General features: G+C 42.1%; 1 protein-coding gene across 2 annotated transcripts in view; it reads right to left on the bottom strand.

The window, feature by feature from the left end:
• FAT4 (FAT atypical cadherin 4) overlaps positions 1-14,361 on the bottom strand; it is a 359,998-nt gene that overhangs the window by 155,817 nt on the left and 189,820 nt on the right. For both annotated transcript variants that reach the window (XM_085898643.1, XM_085898642.1), the window contains exon 6: positions 13,547-13,678. In XM_085898643.1, the coding sequence (XP_085754769.1) occupies positions 13,547-13,678 (132 nt within the window). The remainder of the gene's footprint in view (positions 1-13,546; positions 13,679-14,361) is intronic.

Below are 14,361 nucleotides of genomic sequence, written 5' to 3'. Positions count from 1 at the left end.
TCCTTATCAAGCTCATCTGCACACCAATCTCCTCTCTCAGTTCATCCATTCCTCTATCCACCTTCTTTACTCCCGCAATCCTCTTGACCCAGTTGTACTCGCAAACGTGCAACCTCTGTTGTTCTCTCTCTGTCAGTGCCACCATTTCAAGACCATAACGGTAATCGGTGTCACACAAGTCACCACAACTTTCCCTTTCAATTTCCTTTCTATCTTTCTATCTGCCATTACTCCCTCCACCCTTCCTCCATGCATTTACATCCACCTGAATCCTCTTCCTCACTTCAGCCTCTGACTTACCATCCCAGGTCACTGTTCCTCCCAGAGACTCAAACCAATTGTCGTGTCTGATCTCCTTCCCTTCTAACCTGAAAATATTTCTTTACTCTGCTGCCCAACCCACATCACTTTAGTCTTCTCCATACTTATCTTCAGCCCATGCTTCTCAAATTCTTCTTCCAAAACCACAGTATTTCCTGCATGTTCCATCTACTCTCCACCACAACATCCAGATTGTCTGCATACACCATCCTCCCCAGAATACCTTTCTTGTTTACCCTCCTGCTTGTGAGCTCCATCACCATGATAAGCATGAGTGAGCTGAGAGAGCTTCCCTGCCTCAGACCGATGTTCATACTGAACTCCTCCGACATCCCAATACCAACCAAAACTCTTCCCTTCATTCCCTCATATATCCCGTCCACCAAACTAACTTCTGCTTCCAGCACTCCCATCCATCTCGGTGTCATCATCACCCTTTATCTCAGGACAGTGACATTGGCTTTCTTCAGATCCACAAATTCCAATGCCATTTCACTTTGCACCTCTAACCTCAAATCCACCAGCTCTCTCAGTGCACACATCCCATCCGTCAACCCTCTACCCTTTCTAACCTCCCCCCCCCCTGCTCTTCTCCGATCTCCATCTCAACACTCTTCCTTATCCTCCAATTAAGAATCCTCTCCAATACCTTAATGACATGTCATGACTTAGTAGCGTAATGTAATATTATTTCAGATTAATTAAGCCTCCCCCTATATTATAGGATAAAGGAAGGCTATGTTGTGGGGTTTGTTTCTACAATTAGCACCCCTAACTTTTAATTGTACCGCAGAGTTTCTTCGACCCCCTAGGAGTACTACACCACCACTTAGGTTTTTCTTCTATTTATTTTCGTTTATATTTTATTTTTTTCTTCACCATGATAACGGTCTCTTATCATGGTTTACCTCTTCACATCCACCTGAATCAAATGGCAAACGGATGATGTGCAGTAATGGCCTTTTTTTTTTCTTCCCCGATTCCTGTGTTGTAAGAGGCGACCAGGGTTGCGTCAGGAAGGGCATCCGACGTAAAACATGTGCCAAATCACTATGCGGATCATACGGATGATCCGCTGTGGCGACCTCAAACGGGAGCAGCCGAAAGAAGAAGAAGAAGATTTTATTTTTTTTCTTCCATTTATAATTTTGCCAATGTCCAAGCTTTATCTTGGAGATGGCTGGGACTTATGGGATGAAATTTTGCAGCAATATGTATAGAAACTATGAAGGGTTGATATCATTATTTTTGACCTTGACCTAATGTTTAAGGTCATGACCTAATTATAGACATTTTCACATTTTTCACTATAGCTCGACCAAGGTTTGTGTAATTGGAACAAAATTGCCCTTTCTAGATAGCCTAGAGCAAGGCACCTTTACGCTTCATTTACATCATACCCCTCTGGGTTGAAGGTCAAAGTCAAATGGTGGTCTGAATAAAATAACATGTTTTTTGTCATCGCTCAATTTTGCCAATGCGAAATCTCAAAGACAGCTTGGCCTTCCACGATGTATTTTCATCATAATAGTGCACCTGATATTTGATTAGTGTGCCTGACCTAATTTTTTTTAGGATTGTGATCTGATTCACAAAAATTCATGGTATGCCTTTTGATACCTTGAAAAATTTTCCTCCGATTTTCTTGATGTTGAGTTTTTTGGATATTTTGTCGATGAGGACACATTTTCTTAATTTACATTCTATCCCTAAATATTTGAGGTCAAGGTCATATGGCGGTCTAAAAAGAATATGGCCATCGTTGGATCGTGGAGCCCGTGGGAGGCTTTCCTTTGACGATCGCAGATATCTAGTAAAGTTTGTCAACTCTGACAGCAAGATCGAGTCAATTTTAAGACTTAATTGTGCATTCTCTCTAGCCTTCAGTCTGTGCATTATTTGTCAGCATCCCACCAAAGAAGAACCTGGCCCAGCTATTGAGTATGAAGTGAAGAGATTTCAAAAGACAGCCATAAACAGGAGAAACTTCAAGAGACCAAGAATGTGGAAATTATTGAAATGACTCGAGAAGGTCTTGGATTCCTCTGATTTGGAACAAATTGTTTGACATCAGAAATGTTGTGGTCAGTTCACAGACAGCAGCAAAATCAAAATAATGCAGGGCATCAATGGAGAAACTAACACAAAGGATATCCGCCAGATGTGAAAACAGTGCACCGAATGATACAAAGCCAAGTAATTCCCATAGAAACATGGAGAAAGCGATTCACTTAACTTCGTGGTTGTTTTGTCAAATGTCGAAGGCTAAAGGAGAAGACTATATTGGTTGAAACATTCAATTTGAGCAAATACATTCCAGAAAATTCTCCTTGTGATCAGAATCTTAGGATCAGAGTTGCTGAGATAACTGATCTGATAGTGGCTGAGGGTCAATACCATCTTCAGTGTCTTACAAAACTCATTTGTTAATTTACAAAAATTCAGAAAGAAATTCAACATGTTGACATTATTATGAGTTGATGCTCCAAGGAATTGCAAGATGCAGCCAAAAAGGGTCTTGTCATTGAAATGTCAGAGGTATGGGACCTTATAAGAAATTGCAAGAAATGTAATCCTAGCATCATATAGTAGCCAGAAATGTACTTTCAGAAAAAAATTCCCAGTCCTGTGTTTGTGTTTTCACCTCTCTTTCTACTGATCCTTTTGTTCTGTCACATCCTGATCCGTTCTTTGGTCCAGGTCCTCCACACGCCTCGACTTTGTGTACAAAAGAAGAAGTCGTCCAGTACGGAAGACGTCGTTAAACTCATTCCATCTCACGACCATGATGAAAGATCAATGCTGGTAATTCCCTCCATGCACCCTTGGCTGAAATGTTGGCATAACACGATCCTGATGACATGCTTACTATGCCTACATACCAACTTGAAGATGACCTCATGTCACTTGTTCACCTTGCAACGAATATCCGTGGTAATATTCCCTGCCATCCTGGTCATACGGGACTCAGTAGGAGTGAGGATGTTGCAATAAGCAGGCATCCCTGACAGTTTGTACATGTTTGTTCGGCTATTATTGTGAGGGAAGAGCTTTTCACTCAAAACAACCAGAATCAGCATACGCCAAGTGTAGTGAGGAGTGTAACAAATCCAAGGCAAATGGCATGTAGACTTCAACTCGTATACAGTACTCTAATGGAAGGGAAAGCCTCGGGTCTGCCATTATATCAACCTCGCAGGCGTAGAATTAAATCATCCAGTGCTTTATGGTACCGCGTGAAGAGCAGCGTGTCGATTTATGACAGTGCTGTGGAACATTTCCTACAAACAAACAAAAACACATTACGTATCGTGGTAGGGCATGGTGAGACGAAAACAAAACGACATTAAGCGCAGTAAGACCAAAAATAATGAACGGTCCGCAACTCGACTTGAACATTTATGGAAGCATTTATAAAATACATCGCAGCACAGAATGTCATTTCAGGTTAAAATGGCAGATGGATTTGGCCCTGGCTTCATCCCAACGATGAGAACATTGTCCTATCTCTATTTACCTCCAACATTGCTGTGGCCCACCCCTTCCCTTGCGTACAATAGATTGTGAAAATTGCACTTCCCAAGGATTTCCTAACTTGTATAAAATGCAATTGAATGATCAAACTTGTACCTTTCTTGTTCCTAAGAGGCAAAACCTAATTATCTGTTATCACCAGGGACAAGGTAAATAAAATCGAAAAGTTTCATCAGGATTAGGATCAGTCCAAAGATTAGGGCTATTTACGTACTGAACGTCGACACCCATTACTGAAATTTCCACCCAGATTGTTTTTGCAGCCATTGCCAAAATGGAGTTATAACAAGAACTGCCAAACAATTATAAAAGCACATGATGAGTGGGGTGACCGCAAAGCCATCTAGTGGGCGTTTGGGAGCAGCCGCAAGGCTCCATCATGTTTTTAAAGTTTTATCGAAAAGTCTGCATTTGTTAGAAATAAATATAAAGCCAACGTGGTGATGGCTATACTTTATTGCCGGAACTAATAAAGTTTTGAACAGCGTTTTGCTATTTCATATGCAGAAAATAAAGCATAAAAGAACATCGAGTGCCATATTTTCATGCTTCGAGAAAATGTTTAAAAATCTTATTCACGACCTGACTTTCAGTTCAAGGTGACCACTCGACCCAAACTTGAGGCTTAGCAAAGATACTGGTGCAACGGCCTACTCCTTGCACATACAAGATTGCAGGAAAATGGTTTAACATCTCCTCTAAATGACATCGTACTCGATAAATCACAAACACACCGGAAGGAAATTGTAGGTGGATCCACTTCCGTTGGGACTCAAATTCAAGGAGACGAACAAAGGAAGCTATCGTGTGCACCGATCCAATGTCAGAATAGATATTTTGAAACAAAATAAATTCAAGCACAGTTATACAAGTTGAATAGCAACTTAAAGGGTAAATCAGTCATCATCATCATCATCATCATCATCATCATCATCATCATCATCATCATCATCATCACGTACCATACTCGATACAGAAAGTCGGTTCTGTCGGTAAAGAGTGTCGGAACCAGTTTGTTAGCGAGTGTTACAACCAGGAACGGTCTCCACTACGGGGCAGGATACTCAAATGAGTGTGCAGGAACTTGTAATTTGTTCAAGGTACCAGCGATAACTCGCCTACTTTTCGCGAAGAACACCGTGTGATCTTTAACATCCACCCACAAGCAGTGTTAGAGGACGAGACCTCAGGCTTAATGGCATTCTGAAGTAAGGTGCACACATCGATGTATTGCCCTTCATGCGAATCACCAGGATGGTAGTTTATAGCTCTATCGAGATTCGAACAGAAGCGAGAGAGAGATGAGAAAGCACATATCTATGGACATTCCTGAAACCCCATAAAATAAACCACGACCACCTTTGGACACAACTCCTGATACCCAAATGGCAATTTTAAATACACCTTTAATGATGTGAGGGCATTCTCAGAACGAGATACAATAGTCCAAGAAATGCAAACTTTTTTTGTAATTTGCAATATGTATGCAACATCGCTTAATATTAGCATGAAATATATATATATATATATATATATATATATATATATATATATATATATATATATATATATATATATATATATATTTTACTTATTATAGTGGTTTGTGCATTGAAAAATCAAAAGTTGTTTTTAGCATTATTGTGAGAATCTCATTCCGAGTACATCTCCAATACCCCCACGTACTCGTGCATTCAGGTGTTGCATACAGGTGTTGGTCTGTTTGGCATTCCCCTTTCAGCACACGGATCACGACGATGACATGTGCAGTTCAAATCTCACTTACTCTATTTTGATTTTCTAATGTTTTCATAATTCATGTCAAAGTACACATTTCTTTTTAAAGACATTGGCCCAGTTGCATAAAATTCCCTCATCCTTAAGGGAAGAATTCCCCTTAAAGTACACTGTGATTCCTTAGCAAAGGATCTCTTTAAGGTCTGTTGCATAAATTATCCTTTGGAAATCCTCAGTCAAGGATTTCCTTAAGGTTGAGGAAATCCTTTGGAGCTGTTGCTATGCTCAGAAACCAATCAGATTAGAGAGAGAGAGAGAGAGAGAGAGAGAGAGAGAGAGAGAGAGAGAGAGAGAGAGAGAGAGAGAGAGAGAGAGAGAGAGAGAGAGAGAGAGAGAGAGAGAGAGAGAGAGAGAGAGAGAGAGAGAGAGAGAGAGAGAGAGAGAGAGATATGTGGTGGTGGTGGTGGTGGTGGTGCTCGATGGTGAGAGAAAAGAGAGAAAAGCTCGATGGTGGTGAAGCGATCCACAAACTAGCTTCAGGAAGAGACAAAAGCACAAGAGAGACAGAACATTGTATAGTTGCATGGTGTGTGTTGTTTAAGTACTTTTATGTTTAATTACAACACTGTAACTATAAATAGTGTATAATTGTTAAGAATCCCTCGATTTGGGTACAACCTGGGTCTCCAGGGTAAACCGGGACTCCCCCGAGTTGAACAAGGCCCCACATGGGATTATGTCTCTCTATGGTGCGGGATTGACGAGTAATGGACCGAGGAACATGCTGTGTTCAATCTATCTCTGAAGTACACAGTTGGTCTGTTCCCTGGGGTCACCATCAGTATCTTTTGAATTGGTATACACAGTGCCTTCAGAAGGTATTCACCCCCCTCGAATTTTGCCACATTTTGTTGTGTTACAGCCTGAATTTAAAATGGATTTATTTTAACTTTTTTTTGTCGCCGATCTACACAAAATACCCCATGATGTTTAAAGTGATATCATGTTTTGAAATATTTTTTACAAATTCATTAAAAATTAAAAGCTGAAATGTCTTGCATCAACAACTATTCAACCCCCTTTGCTATGACACTCCAAATTGAGCTCAGGTGCATCCAATTTCCATTTATCATCCTTAAGCTGTCTTTGCAACTTGATTGGAGTCCACCTGTGGCCAATTTAATTGATTGGACATGATTTAGAAAGAAACATATATATATATATATATATATATATATATATATATATATATATATATATATATATATATATATATATATATATATATATATATATATATATATATATCAGGTCCCAAAGTTGGCAGTGCATGTCAGAACAGAAACTCTACCATGAAGTCCAGGAAACTGTCCGTAGAACTCCGAGATAGAATTGTGAGGAGGTATAGATCTGGGGAAGTGTATAAAACAATTTCTAGAGTGTTGAAAATTCCCAGGAATACAACGACCTCCATCATTAGGAAATGGAAAGAATATGGAACCACCCAGACTCTTCCTAGAGCTGGCCGTCTGACCAAACAGAGCAACAGGGTAAGAAGGAACTTCGTCATGGAGGTGACCAAGAACCCAATGACCACTCTGACAGAACTACAGAGTGCCTTGGCTGAGATGGGAGAACCTGCCAGAAGGACAAGTCTCTGCAGCATTTCACAAATCTAGACTTTATAGGAGAGTGGATAGACAGAAGCCACTCCTGAGAAAAAGGCACTTGACAGCATGCCTGGAGTTCGTAAAAAGGCATGTAAATGATGCCTCGAGCATGAGACAAAAGATTCTATGGTCTGATGAGATGAAAATTGAACTCTTTGGCCTGAATACAAAGTGCTGCATCGGGCAGAAATCGAGCACAGCTCATCGCCCATCTTACACCATTCCTACCATGAAGCATGTTGTTGGCAGCACTAGGCTATGGGGATGCTTTTCAGTGGCAGGGATTTGGAGACTTCTAAGGATAGAGAGAACAATGAATGAAGCCAAGTACAGGCAAATTCTTGAGGAGAACCTGCTTCAGAGCGCAAAAGACCTTGAACTGTGGCAAAGATTTACATTCCAACAGGACAATGATTCCAAGCATACAGCGAAAGCAACACTGGAATGGTTTCCGAACAAGAATGTGAAAGTCCTTGAGTGGCCCAGCCAAAGCCCAGACTTGAATCCCATTGAGAATCTGTGGAAAGACTTGAAAATTGCTGCTCACCGATGCTCACCATCCAACTTGACAGAGCTTGAGCAAAATCTGGAAGGAAGAATGGGAGAAAATCCCCTTTCTTCCTTGCAGCACCTGCAGTACCCACTGCAGAGCACACCTTTACATCGGGCCAGATATCATGTGTGGGTTTGTCAGTTCAATGGATTTTACAAATAAATTATTTAAAACATATTGTGTGGAAATTATGGCGGATCAAATATCCGAAGTATAATTCTGGTTATTCCTTCCTATGTGTTTGAGACATGGGTTTCCACGAAGAGCACCATTTGGAAACTTAAATGTTGGCGTTTAAGGATGGGGGAGTACTCCCTTTTATTTATTTTTGTATCTCTTCTCGAGGTTCGTATGAGAGGTAACACACAATGCACAGCAAGGGGGGGGGGGGGCATGAGACAAGAGTGGCGAGAGTGGGAATGACAAAACAGTGGGGAACAGAGACATTAGGAGATCTGTGAAAGGGAGAGGGATGGGGCGGAGAACACGGGGTATACAAGACGGACATTACAGGGACTTTCAGGAAGGAAAGCAGGGAATTTGAAGGAGGTGGGTTTGGGGTGGATTAACGGGGGTAGAAAAGATCGAGGATTTGGATGGGGGATGATAAGAGATGGTGGTGAACAGCTGTTTTGAAGGCCTGGAGGGAAGAATAGGATTGAACAGAGGGAGTTTATTCCAAAGGTGGGAAAAAGAGGAATGAAAGAGTGAAGGTGAGCAGCGATTCGTGATTTTGGTAGTTTTACCAGAAGGGGGTTGTTGGCGGACCTTGAGCGCCCTGCGGAAATATGGTGGGGACAAATCGCGGACAGAGCAGGGGGGCGAGGCTGGAGAGGAGAAGGGAGAAGACTGAAAGACCACCGACCAGCCTGCGGTCGGTGGGCTCCCTTGAGTTTAAGGAAGGTTTTAAGGAAAAACTTAAGGGATATTCGAATATGCAATGATCCTCAAATTAAGGATCTCCTTACAGGGAAACTTGAGGAAATACTTCAGTCAATCCTCAAATCTTTCCTTTAGGATGCTTTATACAACCAGGCCATTTGTCCCGCATGTGCAAACTACCGCTCTGAGCATCAGATGAAGCTGTAAAAATAAAACTTTATTCACTCTCTTAAGTTCTCTTCAGATATTAGCTCAGTTCAAAAATAATATAATAAAATCATTCTTTACCTGGATCACCAAAATAATCGACTTGAATGAAATGAACTTGGAGTATTTCAGAGAAAGCAAGGACAAGGCCCCCATTATAATTCATTCGGTTGGCAGTGTGAAACGTTTCTGATGAATAGACGAATCAGATCGGTAATTGCTGAGGGTAGCGGTGGATGAACAGGATTCCGGGGAGCCATTAGCGTGACCGATGAAGGAAAAGACAGCTTCACGTCCCATTTGAATGCCCACAAAAAGTGACAATGTGACGTCATAACATGAACTTAAAAACTCAGTGTCAATATTTCCTAATGGCGCCAATCTTTTCCAGCAGTGGCTCAAGATCAACCTTGCAGATTGTCTTGAAGCACTCCATTGGTGAGTCTTCCCCCTTTGTTCTTTTCTCTTGTGTCGTTAATCCTGAGATCAAATCTAGTCATACACTCCGTAAGTAGTTATGTTTCTGTTTTGTTTCATAATTATGACCTTGTTTCTTGTTTTTCCATTAGCCGGACAAGAAAGTGGAATCTATTTATATAATGTATCGCCATCGAACTATTTCTTCACCTATCTTTAGTTATATTTTCAAATCGGTATTATTTCGGTATGCTCTGCAAGGAGCTGTAGTTTTACGTATAATTTAAAAACTAGGAAAAAAGGAAATGGTTGGTTGCTTACGACATCAAGGTTCATGGAGGCAACTCGTATCCGTGCCTTTTGCATCCGTTTGTGTTTTTCTGTGAAATCATATTTTTTGGTACAAAGACCTGTATTGTGATTGGAATTACCTTGCATACGTAGAATGCTACATCTGATCAGTATGAAAATTATTGAGATCAAATAAATTGGTCAACAGAAAAAAAAATGCCATCAGTCATGTGGTTCGTTGGCATCAGTCAGTCAAAAATCGTTTTTATTTTTCCAAAACGGCTGAACACAGCGAAGAGTAACTTTACAGGTATGATCGCCTATTCCTGAGGAACAAATGATTTGGTCATTATTTTTTGATTTGGCTCACATGATTTGGCAGCCATTTCGGATTTACCCTAAAACCTCCAAAAGATCTTCTCCAGAACAGCTGGACAGATTGAGAGGAAAATTCGCACATGTTTCTCCAAGCCTTGGGGAATACCAGGGTGTTCAAGAATAATTGATAGGTCACCCGGTTTGGTTGCCATATTGGATTGAAGGATATTTTAAAAAATTCTCTCTCATGAACTGCCACATTAATCGACGTGAAACTTCAAAATTATGATCTAACAGTGACGGGGAATATATTGTTGCGGTTATCGGAACTGCATGCATACAACAGATAGTTGTCCCAAGTTAGTTATGCCATTAATATACATGCAGATAGACACGTTCCTTTTGTGTAGTGGGAAGACAAGGGAGTGCGTTGTGATGGGCTATAGTTAGGTTATTAAATCATTTTTCCCTTTTATTTTATTCCCGCCTTTTCTTTCCCACGGTGCCTTCTGCCTCGCTGCTCCCCTCGTCTCGCTTGCCATGGCGTGACGACCCACGGTACCCTCCTCAGCGATCACTCCTGAGCCAAAATCCCGACGTGCACTTTTGGCTGGACATGCGCTTTTCTAGCTTCCACCGTCGACTCCAAACCAAACGTGGGCGGTGAGTCACGTACGCTTAGCACCCAGGTGGGCGGAGTGCACCAGCATCTGGCCGAAGCCTGGCCCAGGAAGGCGGACCACGTGAGGGGACAGAGCCAGTCGGAATGCCCGACTCAGACGATGACGTTGGATTCGGCATGGCCCCTCCCCGAACCTCGGGCTCTATAAAGCACGGAGAAATCCTCCGTGTAAAAAGGAATTGGCGAATTGATGGAGGAGTGAAGTGGGTTGAGAATTGTAGAAGACGTTAATGTTCCTGCATTTCGTCCCCACCAACACAATCTCGACGAACTGCCTCCTGCCTGGTCCTGCCTACTGCTCCATCCTCGCCCTCTGGACTCCTCCCTTCTCCACTCAAACTCCTCCTGTTCGGAACAGGATCTCCACACGTGTGGCTGTGGCCAGAACGCGGCTATTGTCGGGTGCCGCACCACGGAGAATACCTCCCCCCGAAACACCCAGGTACCGAAAACTATAACCTCAACCCCCTCCCTCCCTGGCTACAAAAGTCCCTTTCTTTCATTGGGGTTTCAATTTTCTGTGTGTGTGTGTCTGAGTGTGCTGGCGCCTGTCTGTTAAGTAAGCCTGCAGAAGATCTTTTATTGTTGTTACTGTGAATAATCTCGCATCAAGTCTGCACTGTCTGCTTTATTAAGTTGCTTGTATAATTGTCGCACCCCCACACCCCTCTCCTCTTTCACTGCATTACACCCCCAATAAACCTTTGTTGTGCCACATGCTTTTCCTCGCTTGCTGTAAATAAATAATTGTTGTAGAAATGTTCCCAGCTCGCCTTTGTCTTTTCCCTCATTGGTCCAGCATGGTTCGAATCCAGGTTTAGCTGGGTCTTTATTCCCAACGGTCCGTTCCTTTTAGCCGGTACATCCTTGGCAGTGTTGCTCGGCTGCATCCGAACCGGAAAGGTGATCCGATCCGGTAGAGTGATCCGGTTCGGACAAAGCGTACTGAGGGCGTGGTTCCCCGGTGGTTAAACCGCGTGGTTAATTAGGTAACCCGATTCCATAGGCGGGAGGACCCTAGGTTACGCGGTTGAGTTATTGGCGTCCACGGTCGGTTAAGTGACCCACCGCGTCACGGAATTATCCGTGAGCAACGGCCTACAATTCCGGAGAGTCTGGTGGGAATCGACCTCGCTTCCGCCACCTAGTGGTCTTCTCACCCGACCTCGCCGGCCCACAACAATATATTTGAAATTTCATCCTGATCAGACGCATGGTCTAGCAGCCAGAGTTATATAATTTTTTTGAATCTGGGTTGTTTTTGATTTTTTTTTTCTTTGAATAAGGCTCACTTGTCTGTGCCTGGATGGGTTTGAGGGTAGAGGAGTAGCAGTTGAAACACGAGTCATATCCAGGTTCCTCCTTATGAGTTCATCTTTCCTTTTTGCTTCTTCTGGTTCCTTTTGATGACTCCAATGCAATACCTATTTAGTTTGGTCTTCCATTTGCTTTGAATTTAATTTTTTTAACGACAAATTTGCCGCCAGAAGAGTTGGCTCACACCAAGTCCTTCTGAAGACTGTGCGGGATAAGTATTCTATGAATACCATCGAGTTCAGTGAAGTGACGGGCTGCCAACTCAACATTCTACTCTCTCGCTCTCTCCCTCTCTTCCCTTCCTTGCCCACCCCGACCCTCCCTCTTTCTCCATATTTCCTTCTCCGGCTGCATTAGTCGTTTATGGAAACACACACACACACACACACACACACACACACACACACACACACACACACACACACACACACACACACACACACACACACACAACCCCTATCTCCCACTGTGTGGGTGGATGGGCTAACAATACATTTGCTTTGAATTTTTCACTCAATATCCTTTTTGAAAATAAAATTAGAGATTTAAACTGCAATGTCATGACACTGCAAACGTTGCTGTCAAACATGAACATCAACGATAAGAGCAATGAAGACGTTACTCAGTTGACCTTGTTTGACCACAATTTGAAAGACGTGTCTTCTGGGTAGAGAACAAGTTAAACGGTATATATTTATGATGAATTGCTCTTTGCGCTGAATACGATTGCTCAATTTTAGGTTAAATCCAGGCTGGATATCTTTACTTTTGTCCAGTAAGTGCATGATTTTATACCATTTTGGTTCACTACAGACCACCAGGACACATCCCAAACATATGGGAAATGAACAAAGGTAGGTTGTGATAACAATATACTGTAGGTCAGACAGAATCGTAGCATTATTGCCACTGTGGCATCTGTGTCAATCCTGGATGGTCCAGGAGTTTTTCTCATGCACAGGTGTATTTTGAGTGGCAGGTTTGGCCTCATGTACAGCAGGGTACAGAATTCTGAGTCCATTTGGAAATTTATCAAGTTAGATGTGACAACAAAATCAAGAATTATAATGTGAAAGCAAAAGCACTTTCCATGAATTTTCAAGAACTCTTCAGGATATTTAGTAACACTTATAAAACTTTTTTTTTTTAATTGTCTCTTTATATATACAGTATTCAATAATCAGTGAACCCCCTTTTATCTTGCCAACTGCCTCAACTCTACCTGACATTGAATTAATTCGTTTATGGAAACACCAGGCTGGTAGTTTATAGCTAGGCCTGGATTCAAAATTTGATTCGACAGCTCAGAGGCGAATGTGCATACCTCTACTGTCGGTCGAGGCTATCCTGCCAGCCCATGTGAAATTATTCACATTTTAATATGAGACAACTTTGCTCTTCTTTACACCTTTGTTATGTATGTCATCTTTCTTTGATACACTTCCAAACCTTTTGCTGGAAGAGCTGATGGAAGGTTTGAGAGTGTAAGCCTTTTGTGTGTGATTTATTGTTCCGTATACTATTGCATCCTTTTGGAAAGAAAATCTTTAGCTACACATGTTATTGATCAACATCAAAATGCCTTCCTGTTCATCTCAACAATCCTGATGAATTTACCTTGTCCCCATCATGTGCCGAAAGCCATGTGATCACATCACCCAGCTGCACATCCTCCTTCACTGTCGTAAACAGCTCTGTCGCTAGAAATTCTGGCGCCATGTCGTTTACTGCCTCCACTTCGACTTCCACCTGCACAGGAAGTACATTTATTAAACAAGAATGTCATGATCCAGTGATTTTTATCCAAACATTTCTTTCTCATCCATATTCTCATCACCCACTCATGTACAGTACCCTCAGCACTGAAATAAGCCATGACGGACTACATGCTTGGCGAGCTGTTGTACATTCCTTTACGGCATCTATCCACCTAAAAACGTCATCACACAAAAATGATGCACCCCTAACCGTGATTGGTGAGGATGTTATATTGAGTCCCATGACAGATATCGATGTATGATCTGGGATCAACAAGTGCCATCTCCCACATGACGCATTGTCTTCCGCCTCACCGATCACAACCAGGAGGCATCACCATTATCGTTAGTGGTCAGGAGATTTAGCATAATCTCACGACTGTCCATACAGTCAGTATCTCCTATCATATATATCATGCCCCAAGTTAGGACAAAGTTAAATACAATGGATAAAATGTTGAGCAAGAATAAAGTGCAGCTGAATTTCAACAAAGAGCAGTGAATGATGGCAGTCGTGAAAAGTCTCCACATTGGAGCCCAACACCATTACGAGAGGCATTTCACAGTGCAAAGGCATTTCAAATGAATCGCTCTTGACAAGGAGATCACTGAGGGCGATGCAGACGCTAAACACCACAGTACACATTGCTAGGTATAATAGGCCACACTATTTCC

Source organism: Eptatretus burgeri, chromosome 10 (genome assembly GCF_056783735.1).
Source record: "Eptatretus burgeri isolate ZD-2024b chromosome 10, Ebu_testis_v1, whole genome shotgun sequence".
NCBI lineage: Eukaryota > Metazoa > Chordata > Myxini > Myxiniformes > Myxinidae > Eptatretus > Eptatretus burgeri.
This window is presented reverse-complemented; position numbering and strand designations above follow the sequence as displayed.